The sequence below is a fragment of the Rhipicephalus microplus genome, chromosome 2, assembly GCF_043290135.1.
Source record: "Rhipicephalus microplus isolate Deutch F79 chromosome 2, USDA_Rmic, whole genome shotgun sequence".
Taxonomy (NCBI): domain Eukaryota; kingdom Metazoa; phylum Arthropoda; class Arachnida; order Ixodida; family Ixodidae; genus Rhipicephalus; species Rhipicephalus microplus.
This window is the reverse complement of record NC_134701.1, coordinates 83,551,752-83,573,189: the sequence shown is the minus strand read 5'-3', so window position 1 is coordinate 83,573,189 and position 21,438 is coordinate 83,551,752. Positions and strand designations below refer to the sequence as shown.

At 51.2% G+C, this 21,438-nt stretch overlaps 1 protein-coding gene across 5 annotated transcripts in view; it reads right to left on the bottom strand.

Annotated features, from left to right (window-relative positions):
* Positions 1-21,438, bottom strand: part of LOC119170824 (ETS homologous factor) — a 414,244-nt gene that overhangs the window by 48,755 nt on the left and 344,051 nt on the right. Inside the window, exon 1 of one of the 5 annotated variants that reach the window (XM_037422089.2) lies at positions 11,011-11,399. The exons of the other annotated variants lie outside the window; for them this stretch is intronic. Within the exon in view, the coding sequence (XP_037277986.2) occupies positions 11,011-11,057 (47 nt within the window). The 5' untranslated portion in view covers positions 11,058-11,399. Of the gene's footprint in view, positions 1-11,010; positions 11,400-21,438 lie in introns of those variants that run through there. 5 annotated transcript variants of the gene reach the window in all.

The window sequence follows — 21,438 nt, the reverse complement described above, 5'->3', positions numbered from 1 at the left end:
TCAATTCACTTCGACTGAGATGAACGACTGCGACAGAGGCACCAATAACGAGGCCAATACCACGTAAAAGCTTGGCTACAATGTGAGAAAAAAAAAAGAGATTGAGGCAAAGGAAAACCAGGAGATCTCGTTGGGTACTGCACAGTGGAGTTAGGACAAGAGATAAGAATAAAGAAAAAGCTTAAGAAAGCGTTATCCCGAGCAGTGAACAGACCTGGCAGCGCAATTACAGTCTATTGGGACATATGCGATGCCATCAGTTACGCTTATTTGCAAGTCGGACTGTTTAACATCGACCGGGACAAGTACAGCGAGTGGGCCACGATTCCCCTTAGGAAAACTGTTGTCATGTTTGTCAATAATGAACGAATTTCACGGAGTCCCACCACAAATGTGACTAGGTCGTCGTGTTTGTGTGTACCAGAACAAGCGCGACACTTCAGGAAAGACTTGGCAGACGGAACAGCACGCGATCCACGGTGGTCGTCCCCGCTGGCCGGCCGCTCGTCTGCGGCGAGCCCAAGCGGCACCATTCTCCGGTCATTGGCCGTCGTGTGCCTCCCCTCCCACCCTCCTCCACACAAAGTTTTCTCGAGTTCATTGTTTCGGACACGGCGTGCGTACTACTACTTGACCAAGGGAGCGAACGAAGACTGCAGCCGAGAGAGAAAGCGAGAGCTATGTATACGCGAAGCGACACAAAGTAAAAGGAGATATATGAACAACGCTACAGCGCCACCACCAGGCCACGTAGTGGCAGTAGTATCCGCACTTATACTACATGCGGTATGCGACGAAACCCAAGCGGCCCCCCGTCTCCAATGGGTCACCGCGCGCGGGCCGCTTGTGCATGGAGCGATGACGGCCGCGGGGCCGCATCTTTCCCAAAATTCAGAGACGACGCCGCGCAGCCGCTACAGCGGTGCTAGCAGCGGTCAGCGTCGGGCACGCTACGCTCTCTCGGGAAGCGACGAGACGGTTCCCAACGCACCGCGGTAAACGTATGCACGACACGGGAGGACCGCGGCGCACGGTCAGCGCGTCATGCTTGCGCGGCGAGGCACCTTCGCTAATACGGCACGGCGACCGTGGTATGCGCGGAAAAGAAGGTGGCACGCAATCAAGGATGCGCGATATGCATGCGGCATTTCGTTGCATTGCCACCGTCGCTTCGGAGTGGACGACCGCGGGTTGGGACGCGAACTTATTTTCGCCGATGGATTCGGCTGACCTAGTTGGCTCACGATTAGCGCTGTAGCGCGTACATGCAGCCCAGATGTAGGGACAGGAGAACTCATGTCCTCTATTGCCTTCACGGCCATGAATGTAAATTAATGCTGACAGTTGCAAGACGTCCTGCCACATATTTCCTCTTTGTTGCTCGCGTGATAACGGACAGCGGCTAAGCGGTCGTTCCATCGGCTCCCACCACACGTGAACGTCGTATGCTGATTTCGTGCGGAGTAGCTGGGAAAAAAAACGCAAGTCCATAAGCACATGCAAGTCAATAAATCTCAGTGCGGCGCCGCACTTAAACAACCCAAATTTTGATGCCGCGGGAGCAGCCCGATCTCGGCACATCCGCATCACATGCAATCGCGATTCGTGGGCGTGCGCATATACACGCCTTGGGCGCATTTTTTCGGCCACCGCACGTTCCTCAAACCCTCTAAAATTTCGTCACGAGCGTTGTCAGATCGGCGTCCAGATTGATGCTGCTACAGGCATGCCAGCCAAGATTGATCTTACGATGAATCACACCAGCCAACCAACATTAGCCTCGGGAAGGCCATAGGATAAGCACTCGAGCACGATCTGTCATAATAATTGATTCGGCCAACGCTCGTGACTTCGAACTTGCCCTCCGGGTCCTGACTCCACCTGATTGGTGTACACTTAGCGTAGGCCCGCCTGCGGAAGTATACGTGCAAGCGTAAACAATGGATCGTACACACTGTGGGGCTCACGGTGCCTGTTCAGGCCTAAATACCTTCAATGTCATGTAAAACTGTGCTTGGGAAAATTTCGGTAATAATCGAGGGCAACGAAGACGGAAATAGCCGAGCAGTACTAACAGAAGCAATCTTTGTTGGTATCCCTTATGTCCCACTCTGTTAGATTTGCTACTTGCTTATATAGTTATGTAACGTTCCCTCATGGGACTTTCTGATATTTTTAGACCAGCTGTCACTGTATTCCACCCCCGTGTATACATACATCACCACAGCTACTGCATTGCGTTAACTCGCGCGAGTGAAGCAGCAAGATGGCTGCCCTGGCTTCTTATAAACATCCTGTACGCACTGAACACATTCTGAATAACAGTGTATCAGTGTCCCTTCCCTGTTCTGCGCATATGTCTGGTCTGAGTTGCCGTCCAATCCGGGCTACTGTTGACCATGAACAAGAGCCACGCCACTGGTCCGATTCGCAGCATGTGCCGAATGAAGGAAAGAGCAGAGCACCAACGACACAGCACCTTCTTCTGTTCGGTGTAAATGCTTTACAGTGCGCGCGTTCTCTGCATAGCAGCGTTCGTGTGGGAAATCGTTGTCCAGACAGGCAGTAACATATAGTGAACAGAAGCAGCAGCAGCAAGACAGACACCAGAAACGTCTCTGCCATTCTGCAACTCGCTTGTGTTCATTTACGCGCGTGTACTTTAGTGTCACCTTTCCTGCGTTTGCTGAAAGCGATCGCACCGATTCAATCAGGGCGCACTTATACGGTAGCGCATATATAAGATGGAGAATGATGCGAGAGAGCGAAAAATATTTTAACGAAAACGCGAAGATGTTTGCCAAATTTTACACGCGACATGCAACTGCAGGTGCTGGGGTACGATTATAACATAACCACTGATGAACACAAAACATAGAGCCACAGGCACGTAGGACACGTCGTTTACAAAGCCTCGTCGTTATGGCGCGACATACGTACGTGAAGATTCGGACAGCTCGTCGAAGTTTTTACGAGTTGGTTGCACAGCGTGGCAATTTATAGTACGGCCACCTGATTAGACTGAACAAAGAGGGACCGAACTTTAACTCGCGAAATGCAACAACTCCAGCTTCGCAATCTGAATGCACACGCGCGTACCCGCTAACTGAGTTGGCTGCATAGATACGCGGTGGAATGGCACACAAGGTGGGCACGCGAATGAGTCGTCGAGGGGCACGAAGCGAGCCAGAGGTAGCCAAGGCATTTGCGTTAGCCGGCGGCGTTAACCCACCCGCAGTGTGCTTTGTGGCCCCGGGTGAGTTCAGGTAAGAAGTGGAAAAAAAAACAAGCTAAACGGAACGGAGTGTGAAAGAAGAAAAGATCGTGGGCCGCATCTATCTCACTCGGCAGTCTAGAGCTGCACTTGAACGAAGGAGGCGCTGTTTTTATTTATTATTTTCCTCGGCCTTTTCTAGTTGCTCGGTTGCACAGAGCAGCGAGCCGAAAGCGGCGTCGAGTCGGCGCAGGTATAACGGGAAGTGAGGCATTCTCGAACGTGGAGGGGGGAGTGAAGCGCAGTTTGCTACGCTCGGCTTCGCCTTCCTAGTAAGGGAGCCTATAACGTCGACGCCACCACCAGCAAAGCGCCAGCAAGTCGCAGCGGAGCGCTCTGCTTGCGCCAGCACCAAGAACACACCGGGCAGAGGATGAGAGGCAATAGTCTGGCGAAATAAACTTTGAAAAGAAGAAAAAAAGGACGATAATGGAAACGGAGGAACGACTGTAAAAAGAAAGAAGTATGAGAAATAACGGAGAGAAATCCTTCAAAACAGGAGGTACACCTTTGGGGCGGTAGGCAGAGGTGGGGGGAGAGGGCAAGAAAAGATAAAGGAGCTGGGAACCTCGAAACGGCAGAGAAACGGACGCCCGAGCAAGAGAAGAAGCAAAAAAGCACACGCGCGTGCGCGCAAGGTGAAGTCGAGGCCGACCGTGCAGCGCGGTATAGCTTCTCCGCGCGGCTCTCCGTGAGCTCGCTCGGGTGAACGGCCTACAGCAGGCGCTCTTTTGCCCGATTAAGAAAGCGCCAGTCCCCGGAGGGGAAGCGATGCAGTTGGGCAACGGACAGCATCGGAATCTACCAAGCGCCGGCCCCGCTACGCTCCAATCCCAAGACTCATCTTCTTCGCTTCTGCTTCTGCTTGTTCTATACAGACACAGAGTGGTGTCTTGCAGGAGAGCGGCGATCGCATCGCCTATGTTCGTGTTGTTGTTTGTGGTCCTCCGGTGTAGTGCCACAGGTCGCGCACGATTTACGGAGCGCGGGTGATGGATACAGCAGCAGGAGGAGAAGGAGGTGACGTTTTTCAGCGAGGGGGGAAGAGAGATGCTTCTGGACGTGCAGCACTTTCGTCGTCCGAGTCATATACACTCATTCCCTCCCACCCCAAAACAGCGAGGCGGTCAGTCAGTGGCCGTCACGCCAGCGAGCGTATATAGCTCTAGTACGATGCAACGGCGTGGCGCAGATGGGCCTGTCTGGCTACAGCTAAGACGACAGAGCCGAGCAAGGAGAATCCGGCACAACGGCGGAGGGGGGAGGTTACTCCGTTTCTAGGCCATCGCCTTTTTTTAAAGGCCTCCTCCTCGTGCGAGGCTGGACCCGAGGGCGGCAACAGAGCCGAAAGAAACATGCGTGCACGCTACAGCCATCTCCTCGCTGATGCTATATAGGAAACCTGTCCGCGAGCGACGCGGGACGGCGATGCCGCCGTCGATGATCGGTCGACGTCCTAGCGTCGATCTGCCTTCCCATCTCGCCAGTCTGTACGTGTTTGTGTTTATATATATACCTGCCACGCTTAACGGCACCCGCAACTCCCGTTTCATCATTTTACTTTTTCTACTTCAGTTTCGTTGTGTTCTGAGACCGGCCAGGGGACATGATACGGCCGCCTGGACGGACCAGCGATCTGTTCTGTGGCTCCCTTTTTGTTTTTTATTCCTAATTTCTTCGCGTACCTTTTCGTGTTTCTGAACGTCACGGCCGCGCTCGGGTAGAGAGCGAACGCGTACAGGAAGATCGAACGTGTCTCCGTATATAGAGAGCTTTAGGTTATTCGGCGTCGCAGACCTCTCGCCTTCGGGGAGGACCCAACGACACCATCGGAGGAGGGTCAAAGTCTGCCCAATGCGACGTTTCGCTTATAGGATGGGGGGCTGCCTTCGCGACCTGTGGCCAGCGTTTCTCCCATCGACAAACGACGTGGCCTCACTCACTGCCGCTTCTCCCTTCCTCGTTGTTCTGTATCGCGGTACCGGCTGGTCGTGCGAACTGCTGCGCGCTGCCTTACAGGACGACAGGCGTGCTGTCACCGGAGAATACGGTACAATGTGAAATGAAGTACATCCTAAACGACTCTTTGCCTTCCGAACGCTCACACGCTCTAATAAAGGACGAGGGAGAAGGTGTCCTTCATAAGGCCGGGTGCAAACGTTGAACACATCGCGTTACTTGCTCTCCGCTGACGTCTGGTGTGTTATCTATAGGACGGCTGCGCAGCCAGTCAGTGTGCACAGTCACCCCTTTGGGAACCTCGCTTCTCTGGCGTACTAACGAACTCGCACTGCGCTTTAGCTGTCACACGCCGCCAGCATGGACGATACCTGCGGAGAGCATGCAATGCCAGCCGCGCTACACCGCAAGTGGCACTGATGGCGCAGCAAAACGAAACAGCGTCCTGTCATCTTTGGCTGTTCGAAACGATCAGGTTTCGGCACGAGGAGAGGGCGCGTCACGAAAGATGTGGACACGACGGGAGCCATGTTCGGTGTTCGTGCGCGTCCGTCTCTCCAAGACCGCATCGGTGCAGCGCTAGGGGGAGTTACTGCAGCATCCTCGTCGATCGCGTGTACGCACGCGCGCGCCGTAACTCCTGCACGCCGATCCCCGGGGCATATTCCGCGCATCGCAGGCGAGACGCATGTGTCAGCGGGAGCTCACGGCTTCACCGATTAAGGGGCAGACGAGCTGCGATCCACGTCACGGTCCGGGACACGACTCGGTGGCGTCGCTGTGCAGCAAGGCCGCGGTTGGTGGCCCCTCTGAAACGAAGCAACGACCACGGGTTCCCACAGAGCATCCTATACAGAGTGGCGCGAGACGTATACCGACGAGCGTGCATGACGGCAACCAGTTTGTCCTTGGGCAATTGAGCGGTGCTGCAGCCTGTCACGACCGTCTTCGCCATCCTCTGGTTAGAGCGCTGCCCGAGACAAGGGCAACTATCTGGAACGAAATGACGACGCTAAACGCCTGGCAGCGCTCGTTCGTCGCTATACGAAGCAGCGCGTCATTTCAAAGCGGCGTGTCACCGCTACAACGGCACAATATAGCTTCTGCGTTGTGTAAAAAACTAGGAGATTTCATGAAGCCTTTCATGAACCAGGGTAATAAATTCGGCACATATAGTAGCATTTCTATTTTTGAAACATTTCGCCTGTCAAGATTAAGATCCCTGCAAAATATCACACTACTGCGACTATGGTATGTGGGCAGCATACGTTATTCACCGCATGATACACTGTCCACTTGAATATATGAGCTCGAATATATAAAACAACGTCAAATCACGATGAGCAGAACACACGCACACACATCTGCTGCTAAATGTTACAGAAAACCTTTAACAGCTTCCAAAACAGGTCGTCATGTCACTTTGTGCTTGGTAGCTGAGCAGGACTTATATGTAATTAAACAACGTGGACTAAGCAGAAAGTTGCTTAGCCTGCAACGTAACATAAAAAGTGTCAAGAGCAAGTTATAGAACGCGAGGGGCATCGCTGTACCGGCGCGTGGAGTGGCATTTCCGAGAAACACGGCTGCGCTGCAAGTCACGATGGAGAATGGACGTCTGCGTACATTCGGGGGTCTTTTTCTCTGTCTCTGTTTCCACGCTCTTATTCTTCAATTCATTTTTTTCTCGTGGAGATTCGCCAGTTGGAGTCATTTTGCGCTGCGGTCGTGCAAAGCGGAAGCAGCGAGGGAGCGGAAAAAAATGGACCGCGTCCGCTCGAGGACCACTGCTGTTCTTTCTCTCACGTCTTAATCACTGTACACGCTTCAGCCTCTCCGTCGTACTCACTCTAGTGACCGCTGCGCCACACGGTTGAAGATTTCCTTCTTTCTTTCTTTCATGGGACATCGTGTCGTCTATCACATTTTTGAGCAAGTCGCGAGGTGTGCCACTTCAAGAGCAGAGCATACTGCGCGATGAGTTCGAGAACGCTGTATAACTTCGTTTCGTTCTAACTTGCGAATGCCGTGTACGCCTTTACCCATCGCAGCCTGTCCATTTATTGTAGCCTGGGCTAAGCCACATTGAGGATACATTCTTCGTATTGTGCGGCACCCTTTCAAGACAGAGAATGACTAGTGAAGTATAACCTATAGCCAAGGCACACGCTTTTCATTGTGTGTATTGTAGCCAAGGCAAAGATCTTTAAGGATCATCCAAGCACACAGACTTCGCGTTGCTGATAATATAAAGCGGCCACGCTGATGTCAAGAATCCTATGCATAATGACTATTCCGACAAAGCGTCACTAATTAATGAACGTTTATAATAATAATAATAATAATAATAATAATAATTGGGGTTTAACATCGACTTTTATATTATAAGATATATAGAGCCGATCTAGATATAAAAGCGAACACATACGCCGCACGGTGATAGTTTACAACAAGTCATCGTAATTATGTCCCTTTGGATCTGTCACATTACCATCCAAGCTCTTTCATGACCACTCTCATTAAAACTGTCACTATTAGCCGTAACCGTGCAGTCGCTTGCTTTCGTGCACATTGATCGACCAATGTATGCGACGGGCTCCACGTGAACCGTCGCATTTTACAATGGACCGCCGAACGTCTATCACGTCCGGGCATTGGTCAGAAGCGCAAACACGCCCTCGCGTCAAAGGCGGCACGTTCCACGTTTGTAGATGAATAAGAGGTGAACGATTCGTCTCCACCATTACTTCTCGGGGAGCGAAGACAGGGGGAGGTGCCACACATTCGAACGCGGGGCCAAATCAAACAGTCCTGCCCACCGGCGACCCATTGCAGCGTGTCGACCAGGACAAAGTTTGGCGGGCAAGAACGGGAGAAGGTAACGGCGGTCGACGGGCGTCACGCGCGAGACGACGGCCGCCTCTCGGCGTCACGCTCGCCTTGACATTCGAACGGGGCCGGTCAAGAGCAAACGCCGCTGCGATCTTGACGGATTCGACCGGTTCCAGGAGTGCCACGACGGCCGTGCTCTCGTCAGCCGCCATGACCTCCTTAGGGCCGCCGTGCGCATCGACAGGCGTGACATGGACAGGTGGAAGATGCGCGCGGGACCGTTCGATAAGGCGACGCCCGACACGGTGGGCGGAACGCTCCTACTAAGCAGCCATGCCGCTTTTTTTTTGCTATAGTACGTGCGGCTGCGCATTTTGCCACATTCTCGTACAGAGCAGGCGAAACTGAAATGCAACATCTTGACCGGTAACAAAAGAAGAGGACAGTGAAAAGAACGACAACACGGGTCTCGTCCACTGTCCCCGTCTTTTGTTCGCGGTCAAGTCGTCGAGCACTCAACACCAACAAAACCTGACTCATGTTCTCCCGAAACTGAAGCATTACTGGGCCGTATATTTCGCCACGTTCCATTTACCTTCACTGATGTTGCAGCGCATTGCATCACAGCTCTTCCTAACCAGCTCTGTCACGTGACCCCAGTCACTGCTATAGTTTCGTATTCCTTTTGGTGCCCCAATAAATCACGCGCCTCCTGGCTATGAAACCGTACACAACTTCCCTCAACTGATTCACTCTTTTGTAGGTGTCGCTCCTGCCTCTCGGACCACATAGAAAAGCTAGCCTAATATTTCAATCAGGTAAATGAACTGCTGAAGTACTGCAGCCGCACCGCACAAACGCTGCAAAGCGTACATACTGTTCAATCCTGGAGTAAGCGCAAGATACGGCTTACAGTGTCTTTCGTGGTCTGGTGCAGTTTCGATGTCACCCATGGCCGTTCCGCACACACCAGGATTCGTACACACGCTGAACTTGTGACCTCCGAGACGCGCCCGACGCGCGCACACGCCCCCGCTAGCTGTGCATCGTTGTGTCGTGACCTTCTCTGCACAGCACACCGTGGAGCAAAGCCCTTTGCAGCACCTCGACCGCGTTGAAGGGCAGCCCCGAACGCAATAGAGCCGTCCGGCACGAACCAGGAAGGTGACCCCCGAAAACGTTGGAACGGCGGCTGCTAAAAGCGCGCCGCTCTCCTCGCATGGAGACGCGCTCCCTTTTGAGGTCGGCGTCGCGCATCCTTCATCGGCCCCGCTGTAAAGCTATATGGGCGTGCGTGTCGCCAACGATAGCGCCACTGATGCAGCGTTGAACGGTGTATACCAACGGCCCGCCTTTGCGCACGCTCACCTGTCTTGGCTATCGTGAAGGGAGAAACCTCTCGGGGATGTTAGGCACGAAAACTCCTGAAAAAAAGATACCCCCCCCCCCCCTATTTTTCTAATTTTCCAGCAGCACCACGATGCCCTGTATACCTTCCAACTAAGTAGTTTAAATGGAATTGATCTGTTATTGTTGGTTCAAATATTAAACTTATGGAAGTATAGAAATGATACTACGGCTTTAACGAAGGAAATACGCATCCAACCGTATTGCTGGCGTGGTGATAGGAACGCTGCGACACGGGGTCTGGAGCTTCATATTGCGACTTTATATTGACAATAAACTGATAGTTTGTGCCATCGAAAACTGCCACTAATAAATGTTCGAAATATCCCGATTTAAGACGAATACTCCGATTACCGAAGACTATAGGACACCGCTTACCTGCATAGTTCTGAAACGTGTGCTTTAAGCACCTACTGCAGTCGGTTACGTTACACCAGCAGGTGATCGGCCCCCTACGGACACTCTAAAGTATATCCATCCCATCTTCACATTGCCAATGCAGTTTAAGCCGGGAGTCTATGGGGCCACAAAATGAACAGCTTACCGGCTTATGCCATATGACCACGTGTAATCTCGACTAATAGGCCCGCCTTGCCTTCAGAAGCTACAAGTTAAGCTACAAGTTCTATCTGCTGCAAATAAAAGGACTGTGGCTCCCCGTTATAGTATCATATGTTATCAGATTTCGGCATCCTTACAGTAACAACGTACCACGCCTTCTCGAACTAGTCACGCACGCGTGATAGAGAGCTACCGGCAAACACCAGGATAGGCGGGTTCCTTTTGACGTGCGCTCCTGATGCCTTTGCCTTATACAATTTGCCGCCACGCCTGCCAAAGTAGGCAAACAGAGGCATTCTGCCCACCCACACACGTTACACGGGCGTATTAGAAGCGAACGTACGCCGAGAGAGACATCCAGGAGGGGTGTTAAGTTTGCGGACGCCAAGATCAAGATAAACACAACGGCGCCATCGGGCCATCTATCTAACACACCCTCCGAGAAACAGGCGCCTGGTCTATTCTAAGTGGAACAGCCATTGTAACGAAGGAAAAAAAGAATACAAACGGAAACGAAGCATCGACAGTACAAAGAAGGGGCGCTTGTGTAGCCCGGCCGGGTATCCTCCCCCGTTTTCTCACAGCCACAATGAAAGAAGGTGGGCCTCTGTCATGGCCCGTTCAAGAGGGACGAGAGGTGTCGTACGTGTTTTGTTGCAGCGTCAGCCGCAGCGGCCCGTGAAAGTTGGCGACAAAATACCCGTTAGTCGATCGGCTCAACGCTCGTGCGCAATGGCAGCACTAAATATTGAACGAGAAACACATACAGACAACATGGAGCTTGTCGTGGTTGCATTTTTTCTTTCGCGTACTGTTTCATGCTGCTGCTGTGTTATGCATTGAAGATAGACGTGATATGCACGCCAAGTAGCTGCAAGAGCGTCCAGCTAAGAGCAAAAATGGCAACCATTGGAGACCTTGAAAGCTAATATCGGTTCACACGTCTTTCTCCTAAATACAAAGTGAACCGTACTTACCGATAACCTTTAGGCAGTTCCTCGGGAAAGTGGCGTCCAACTATCATGACTTGACGAACAGGTCTTCTAGAATAATTCGAATCTGACCTTCGTTACAAATCTCGACCGAGGCACACCTGCGAACACTCGCCATTACAGGTATTCACCGAGCCTAATTCACAAATGACTCCATCCGCAGGTGGTGTGCGGCCGACAATCAGAGCCTTCTATCGTTAATAACGCGGACCGTCACCGTACATTTACGACCGCGGTGATAACTGAACCCAGCAGCGGCAAACACTGCGGCCGTGCACAGATGGCCGCAACTCTACCGCGTCTCTCTCCTTCCTCCGCCGATATCGGCACGCAATGCGGCCACAGCAGGCCTCGTCACGCTGACAGCGTGCACTGTTTATCGGGCAGGCCCTTCTCGGTCGGCGCGGAAGTAGAGAAATGTTGCGACCCGCGGTGGCAATCCCGTCGACAACAAGGAACGAAAGATAACCGCGCGCGCGCCTCCCGTTGCGACAACGGACGCGGATCGTCGGAGAGGCAGGGGTGACACATACGCCTATATATATATATTACATACAACGCCACCGCTTATCGCCTTCCTTTTCTTGGAAATCGGAATGTGTCTCCCGATAAAAGTCATACTCAGCAGTATTCCGCAACATGTAAACTGGCGCCTCCTCGTCATCCATACATAACAGAATGGTGCACCTAACGCGATGCCTACTCTATATATATATATATATATATATATATATATATATATATATATATATATATATATATATATATATATTGAGACGACGTCAGGTACGAAGGAGCGACCGTTTTATTGTCAACCCAGACGCGCGAGCCAGCAACCGAACAAGCAGCGAGCCGCTACGATGATGATGATCACGGTGCTTTGTATGCGCAGGTGAAAGTGAAAATGATAAGCAACACAATCAGCGCTCACACTATTTCCCCCCTACACGAAAGCGGTCTGCAAGACGTTCATTTAGTAAGTGTATGAGCGCTGGATATAAGGTTTCAGGCGAGACACATGGACGATCTCGGTCCCGCGACGACGGCGATCAGAAGCCGAAGTAACCGGCGCGACGCGATAATTTACGGCCGATGTTCGTTCAAGCACGGTGTAAGGACCCAGGTATCTGTGAATGAATTTTTCACAGAGGCCGGGTGTGCGAACAGGTGTCCAGAGGAGCACTTCGTCGCCTGGGTAGAATGACACAACTCGACGTGTCGCATCACAACGAACTTTTCGCTGGGCCTGAATGGTAGAGGTGTTGGCGCGGGCGATTGTGCGGCAGTGGTTGACACGGGCAGCGAATTCTTCCGGAAGGGACGCAGATGGGACAGAAGGCGTGGACAAAAAGCTGGTGTCTAGAACAAAAGATGGTGCACGGCCATACACAAGAAAAAACGGGCTGTAACTTGTAGTGCGTTGTATGGCAGTGTTATAGGCAAACGTGACGAAAGGTAGTATTGTGTCCCAGTTCTTGTGATCGGGTTGGACATACATAGAGATCATGTCTGACAAGGTTCTATGAAAACGCTCAGTAAGACCATTGGTTTGCGGATGATATGCCGAGGTGGTCTTATGGATTGTGTCAGAGGCCTGTAAAACTTCAGCGAGCACACGAGAAAGAAATGTCTTGCCACGGTCACTCAGGAGAACACGAGGGGCGCCGTGGCGCAGGATAATGGCACGCAGAACAAAGTCGGCTACTTCGCTGGCAGCTCCAGTAGGAAGAGCTGCCGTCTCAGCGTAGCGAGTAAGATGGTCTACGGCAGTAACAATCCAGCGGTGACCGGCGGCGGTAAGCGGAAGGGGTCCGTATAAGTCTATGCCGACGAACTCGAAGGGAGCGGATGGGCACGGGAGAGGCTGTAGAGGGCCGGCGGGAAGAGATGTCGAACGTTTTCGGTGCTGACATGATGAACAGGAAGTGACGTACCTGGAAACACTAGTGGAGAGGCCAGGCCAGAAGCAGCGAGTCTTAATGCGATCGTAGGTTTTATGAAAACCCAAGTGGCCAGCCGTCGGGTCGTCATGAAAGGCTTCTAAGACTTGGAGTCGAAGTGAGCGAGGTATGACCGGGACCCATCGGCTACCGAGAGGATGGTAAGTTTGTCGAAGTAGCGTTCCGTCATGAAGTTTGAAACGCGTGAGTTGTCGTCGCAAGCGGCTGTTGGGAGCACGAGATGAGCCGGTGAGCCGATCGATGATTGTACGGCAGTATGTGTCTGCACGTTGGAGCGAGGTGAGGTCTGCGGATTGAAGGAAGTCATCCGGTGCAGTGGGCTCGATGGGACTAAGACTGGTCATCTGCGTGGTCTCTTGGCTGGGAGGTGCTGCGCAGCAGGTAGATGCGTCATGATTTTGCAACAGCGGACAGCGTGACAAAGCGTCGGCATCTTGGTGTTTGCGGCCCGACCGGTATGTGACACTGTAGTCATACTCCTGCAGTCGGAGCACCCAACGACCGAGGCGTCCTGACAAGTTTTTTAATGATGACAACCAACAGAGCGCATGATGATCCGTGACGATCGTGAAGCGGCGGCCATACAAATAGGGGCGAAATTTTTGCACGGACCATACGATAGCGAGACATTCCTGTTCAGTGATGCTGTAATTGCGTTCCGCTGGGGAGAGAGTACGGCTCGCGTAAGCCACGACTTGCTCTTGTGAAGCCTGGTCACGCTGCAGCAGAACAGCGCCGATTCCGTGCCCACTTGCGTCAGTGTGTAATATAGTAGGGGCTGTGGGATCAAAATGGCGAAGAACTGGCCCTGACGTGAGGCATCGCTTCAGGGTCTGGAAAGCAGCTTCACAGTCATCTGTCCAAAGAAATGATGCACTTGTGGTCAGGAGTTTGTGAAGAGGAGCCGCGATAGTGGCAAAATCACGGACAAAACGGCGGAAGTAAGAGGCTAAGCCGAGGAAGCTGCGAAGGTCTTTGAGCGTGGTGGGCTTAGGAAAGTGCAGCACAGCGGCCACTTTGTCGGGATCAGGTTCGATGCCAAGCTTGCTGACAACGTGGCCTAACACTTTGATGCTGCGGCTCGCAAACCGACACTTCTTGGTATTTAGCTGGAGACCGGCTTTGGCTAGACATGTGAGCACCTCGTCTAGACGTTCTAGGTGTTGCGAGAAGCTGGATGAAAAGATGACGATGTCATCCAGGTAACAAAGACAGGTCTTCCATTTTAGGCCACGCAGCACCGTATCGATCATCCGCTCAAATGTGGCTGGGGCATTGCAGAGCCCAAAAGGCATCACATTGAATTCGAAGAGACCATCAGGAGTAGCAAACGCTGTCTTCTCTTTATCAGACTCATGCATCGGGATCTGCCAATACCCAGATCGTAGGTCGAGACTTGAGAAATATTCTGCACCCTGTAAGGTGTCAAGTGCATCGTCAATTCGAGGCATAGGATATACATCCTTGCGCGTAATTTTGTTTAGTGCCCTGTAATCAACGCAAAATCGTACTGATCCGTCCCTTTTCTTAACTAGGACAACAGGAGAAGACCAAGGGCTTGTGGAAGGTCTGATAACGTTGCGTGCGAGCATGTCATTGACTTGTTCCTCGATGACCTTGCGTTCTGAAGACGACACGCGGTAAGGGCGACGGCGGATAATACGAGAACCGTCTGTGGCGATGTGATGAGAGGTCACCGTAGTTTGACCTAAGCCATCCGAACAAACGTCAAAACAAGTCTTGTGTTTTGTTAAAAGGGCCATTAAGTCATTAGTTTGCGTTGGAGTGAGATATGGACTCAAAGTGGCTTTAAGCGCATTAGATGAGCCTCCTGGTGGCGTACACTTAGCGACTGACGGCGGAGACGATACAGTGACGACACATACCGGTGCTATGTCGATAAGGCTGGCAACAGTGGACCCCTCTGGCAGTAGTTGTGGCTCTGTTGTCGTGTTGTAGGCGGTGAGACTGGCATGACCACGCGAAAACCGCACTAGACAACATGCGATGGCGATTCCTCGGAAAATGCAGCGCTGATCGGGGACAACCACTGCGTCACCGTCAATGGTATCGCTGGATCTAATGGTGAGGATACGTTCTTGGGCCGGGGGCAGTACAAAGTCTGCAGCTGCAACAAGGTGAGGCGACGAAAAATCGTAAGCACTAGAATTTTCAGTGTCCGTAATGCGAATAACGGGCGGACCACACGAAATGACAGCGGAAGCGGCTGACAGGAAGTCCCAGCCCAATATAATCGGATGAGCACATGAAGAAAGCACAGCCAATTGTATATGGTGACGAATTCCGTCGATCAGAACACGAACAGTGCATTGTAAATTCTATTTTCATTAGCACCACATAACACCGGACCAACATATGGAGTTTGCACTTTTCGTAGACGATGACATAGTTCGCGATCAATGACCGAAATGGCTGCTCCAGTGTCCACGAGTGCGTCAACCGAAATGCCTTCTACACAAACAGTTAGTAAATTTGCAGGGCGCGCAGGAGGAATTGGGACAATTCGACGACAGGCAGTTTCTCCTCCAAAAACTGCAGCTGCTAGTTTTCCGAGTGGCTGTCGAGGGGCATCAGGGCAGAACGTAAAGGCGAAGTAGTACGGCGGAAGGGCGATGGTGAACGACGGCGGGGTGAGCGGGAAGAACGAGGTTCACCGTGGGACAAAGGAGGCGAAGGCGAACGTCGTGACGAGGGAATGTAGGTTCCTGGAACGTAGGGGTCAGACCGCGCAGCCCGGTCACTCTCGTACGAAGAATAACCTCGTCGTTCATCTTGCTGGCGCCGACGGCAAAAGCGGGAGATATGTCCTCTTATGCCACAGTAGTAACAGACGGGGCGCGTAGGGCGCCAGGCAGGGAAGTGTGGTTGTGGTGGTGCCTTGGCTGCCATCGCAGCCAAATGGTCGTATACGACGTCCGTAGTTACAGGTGGAGTAGGTGGAGGAGGCCGTGACACGACTTCGGCATACGTAGGCACATGTAAGGGCACAGGCGGCGGGGCACGTGCGACGCTCGTCATCGACGCCAATTCGTCCTTTATAATTTCTCGCAGGTTAGGAGGGGGTGAGCGGGCAGGTGAAGTCGGTGCGCTGGCAGGAACAAGGCTGTGAAGTTCCTCTCTCACTATGGTGCGAATTAGAGCTCGCAGCTCATGCTCGCCAGTAAGACGAGTGTCATAGGAGGCGTGTGGAAGGCGCATTGAGTAAAGTGCGTCCAGGCGCTGGCAGGTGGTAATAATGTCCTGAACTGTTGTCGGGCTCTGCATGACAAGAGCATTAAAGGCGACGGAGTTGATGCCTTTCATTACTTGCCGAATACGATCGGCCTCCGGCATGTCCTTTTGGGCGCGGCGGCAGAGGGCCAGAACGTCTTCAATGTACGATGTGTACGATTCGTCAGGCCCCTGGATGCGGGTAGCGAGCTTCTGTTTAGCTACCTCAGAGCGTCCTGTAGAAGTGCCGAATATTTGACGCAGCTGCACCGTGAATGCTGACCAATCAGGAAAGTCGCGTTCGTGGTTATGATACCACGTCTTAGCAACCTCCTTCAGATAAAAGGGTACATAGCGCAGCTTATGTGCCTCATCCCAGTAATTGCAAGCACTGGTACGGTCGTAACTGTCCAGCCATTCTTCTACGTCCTCACCGCGAAGGCCAGAAAACACTGGAGGGTCTCGTTGCGAGGTACTCACGGTGTGGTGAGGCCCAGCAGGCTGAGCGGGTGGTGCGAAGAAGGCGGTAGGGGGTGGGTCGTTTTGCGCCATCACTGTTGGCAAGCACAGCCGTCGACCTGATCGGAGCTCCAGGGGTGACCGGTAGTGCACGAGGACTTGGGAATCACAGCACGCTCCACCACTTGTGAGACGACGTCAGGTACGAAGGAGCGACCGTTTTATTGTCAACCCAGACGCGCGAGCCAGCAACCGAACAAGCAGCGAGCCGCTACGATGATGATGATCACGGTGCTTTGTATGCGCAGGTGAAAGTGAAAATGATAAGCAACACAATCAGCGCTCACAATATATATATATATATATATATATATATTCGTTTTCACGTGTTAAAACCCACATATCAATCAATCGTTTTCACGTATTCGCTTGTTTGTTAATGCAAAAGTCTGAAAGTCTGTCTGATGAGGCGACACGCCAGGTTCGTTTGCATAATTGTGTGAGCAGGAAGTGTGGCACAGCGATATGTGTAATGCAATATGCCAAAAAAAAATAAGAAAACTGGACATTGAAAGCGAGCGAAGCAAGAGAGATGTGAAAGATGGGGACACTAAATAGAAGAAAATATCTGCCGAGCTAAGTCAGCTAAGAATGGAAAGCTTCAGAGGAAGAAAGGCTAAAAACATGCCACAGCACAGCAACAGCAGTCTACTGTAACATAATAAAGGGTTCATTACTACATTTATGCAGGAAAATCGTGCAGAGCGCGACAGAATTCTGCAGGAAATGCGTATGTTGCACAAAATCAACTGGCAAAATTTAATTGTGAAGTTGATTGATGATTTGTGGGGTTTAACGTCCCGAAACCACTATATGATTATGAGAGACGCCGTAGTGGTGGGCTCTGGAAATTTCGACCACCTGGGGTTCTTTAACGTGCACCCAAATCTGAGTACACGGGCCTACAACATTTCCGCCTCCATCGGAAATGCAGCCGCCACAGCCGGGATTTGATCCCGCGACCTAATTGTGAAGTTGTGAAGTTGTTGTGACAATCTTCTAGCAAACCTGTGCCCACGAATCTTCCATTTGCATGAGTAACGAAGCCGCTCACCACCCTGCAAAATATGCCTGCCTCTTATACTGAAGTGCTCTCTTTTGCGTAAGTCACTACGACCGGACAGAAAAGCCGACTACACGTGCTTGCGAAACAGTCCGCACACCGTTCACGTTCACGGCGGACGCGTGAACGTATCACGAGCGATAGTGTCAATATGCGCTACAGATGTTGGTGCCTGCAACTTTCTCAGTTGTGTGTGTGTGTGTGTGTGTGTGTGTGTGTGTGTGTGTGTGTGTGTGTGTGTGTGTGTGTGTGTGTGTGTGTGTGTGTGTGTGTGTGTGTGTGTGTGTGTGTGTGTGTGTGTGTGTGTGTGTGTGTGTGTGTGTGTGTGTGTGTGTGTGTGTGTGTGTGTGTGTGTGTGTGTGTGTGTGTGTGTGTGTGTGTGTGTGTGTGTGTGTGTGTGTGTGTGTGTGTGTGTGTGTGTGTGTGTGTGTGTGTGTGTGTGTGTGTGTGTGTGTGTGTGTGTGTGTGTGTGTGTGTGTGTGTGTGTGTGTGTGTGTGTGTGTGTGTGTGTGTGTGTGTGTGTGTGTGTGTGTGTGTGTGTGTGTGTGTGTGTGTGTGTGTGCGCGCGCGCGCGCGATCTTGTTGTGCGACGAAACAATGTCGCTCGCTCTTCCTTCCTCTCGTTCGTTCACTCACTCACTCATTGAATCATTCACTTGATCAATCAATCATTCAATCGACATATTGCTATTATGTTCATTTTACGAGCACAATCACAGAATAGTGAAAGATATATTTATAGCAGACTAGCTAAGTAAATCTCTGAGTGTTAATGGCAACTGGCGGAAAAACGAGACTACTTCTTAGTAATAATAATATTAATAATAATAATAATAATAATAATAATAATAATAATAATAATAGTAGAAGACAAAGAAGAAGAGCTTTCTTGCCCAATCCGCAAAAGTGGGTATCCGCCAGAGTTGACATGTAGGCAACAAAGCAAACAAAGAAACAAAACAGAACCATTGATACTGACCAGAAAGAAGTAGAGTGCGTAATCGCATTGTAAGACGTCTGCATTACTGCTGTCTCTGATTTGAGTTGCATCCGAGACCCAAATCTGCCTTTCTTCCCCTGCGTTCAGTTGCAAACAAACAAAAGGAGCGGTCGCTTTGTTTACCAACACGTCTATGAAACTGCCTGGCCGACCTTGCACGCACCCCCTTCATCACCCGTATGCCCTGCAGCGGGCTGCCACTACAAGAAGTCCGGGTGGACGACGACCCGTATGAAGCGCGATCGGTCGCTCGGCGTGGGAGTCCGGAATTCCGGTGCCGACCGGGACAGAGCCCTTTGATCTCGAGTAGCAGCGCGTGCCGCCGGAGAGAGCTCGGCTTCCTTCGGCACGCAGTGGGGGTCCGCTTCGCGCAGGGCAGCGACGGCAGCGGACGCTTCGCTTTTACCGCGAACAGGCTGCGACGACACGAGCCTGATATCTGTCTCCATTAGACAACAGGATGGATGCCCAGCCTCAAGCTGTGACGACAACCGATGCACGCTGTTCGGATAACTCCTTTATGTTTTACTTCGTCGACACTGCTTTCTTCTTCGTCGCTTTCAGTCCGTCCTCATTTCCTTTTGTCTTGCTTTTTTTTCTCTTCTTTTCTTCTTGTTGGTATTTCATTTACAGCGCCAAGACAAGCAGTCAATAAAGAGAACACTGAACAGTTTTCTGCGGCGTAGCGAGAAAGTAATCGCACTTGCGTTTCCTAGTCTTTTTTTCATTGGTCGGTGCAGGTTGTGATGCGATATGTGGTAACCCAGCTGAGCGACGAAAGCAGCAGCACATTAAACGTTTGCTTGTACCACGTTGCCCTTCTTACGCCAACAGGGCCCCGTTACGGGCTCAAAAAATTCAATAAAGAGCTCCCACGTCGCGACTCTCTCGAAGTTTTACGCCAACTGAATATAACCTCCGAAAGGTATGCAGCCTCCCCTTAGCCTGACAATCTGATGCTGATATGTGCTGCAAAACGAGGGAAAAAAATCAAGTACTCGAGATGAAATAAGTACATCTTTACAACCTACTGATTTTTTATTCACGCTATAGCCCTATCTGCAAGCTCGTGAGATACGCTGTATCAGTTCAGAATAAGCGACGGTACCGCAGGTGCTCTCTTGACTCTTTATCATGACTTCTGGGTGTTACTACAATGGCTGTTGGAAAGCTGCTGTTCACGACATTCTGCTCACGCTATTATGTAAGCAGTTAATCCCAACTATCATGCACAACTTCATCACTGTAAATAATCGTAATAAATCAGTAAATACGTCATTGCCGCATCAGATGAAACCCATTCTCACTTCACTAAGGCACAGTTTACAAATGATAACAAGCTGAACAGGTTTTCATTGGAGCTTGACATGTAAAAGCCTTGGAAGCTGAAGTTTTTATCTCAGTATTTCATCAGGCACACAGAATTTCGCATGTTTTACCTTCCTCTCTGAGGCCTATACAGCTGTTATTTACGAACCACACCACCAGGCTATACGACACCGACAGGAAGATAACGGCACACCAACGCACGCGCTGAATCACTTTGTTCTGCGGCAAACACGCCTAAAGACAGAAGAACATCTTCAAACGATGTCAACAATTTCCTTTTTTTTTGTGTGTGGCTGTGTATACGTTCCGTGCTCACACTATCCCGCTTTCGAAATTTCCCTCAAAGATGGCCTTTTCACAAAGCTACCACGGGATTGCATCACGCGCAACAGTTATACTACGGCACTGCCTTGCCAGTGACACCCAGAATTTTCTTTCAACTTTTGAGTGGATTCACTCAATGCGCAATGTGCCCTATAGGCGCAGCAGGCGCGAAATGCTTAAGGCGAGTTCATTCAACTCCCCTCTCGAGCTCGTCCACGTGTATCATTCGGGACATAACACAGTAGCACTTTCGTACCTACCGCTCGGAGGAATCGCAGCGTGGCACGCGGAGGAGAGCGCGAATTGCGTCACAGCCACTCAAGGAGCAAGCGACACGTGGTTTGCGCAAGGTGTCGCGCGACGCGCCGGCGGACGCTAACAAGCACAGTCGGCAAAGAGATAATATTATACGCGACTCGTCGCAGCATCCGAAAGAGCATTGCGCATGCGGGAAGGTCGTCGCCATTCCGCCGAAGTGACGTGACAGGCATGAGCACAGCTGACTGACGTTTCGTGCGCGCCAGGTGCGACAAGGCCCTGCATGTATACACCAAAACAAAGCGGCGTCATGCAAAACAGCAACGGTCGATTGCGAAACTGTCTTTTGTAGAGCTGCAAAGGACGCGGAGGCGTGGAAAAGAAGCGTGTGGTGGCACAAGGATTTACACCCAAGTTTTGAAATAACATAACAACAAGCCACCATTATATTAATTGTGGAGAGTATACATGGCGTTTGGCTTTGGCTGGTGACATTGCATCGAAAAGTTATTGACACGAAAATGTAGCTAATGAAATCCTTCCCATACACCGCCAGCAATGTCGTAGCGTTGATATATAGTTCTTGCAAGTGCTGTAGCAGAAACAGCAGAAGGCGGAAAGACAAGCACACATATTCGCAAAGAAAAAGAATTAAAGAAAAGGAGAGGTACTAAAAGGGAGAGAAAAAAAAGATTTTGTGTAGCATCTATAGACATTTCTGAGCCGTG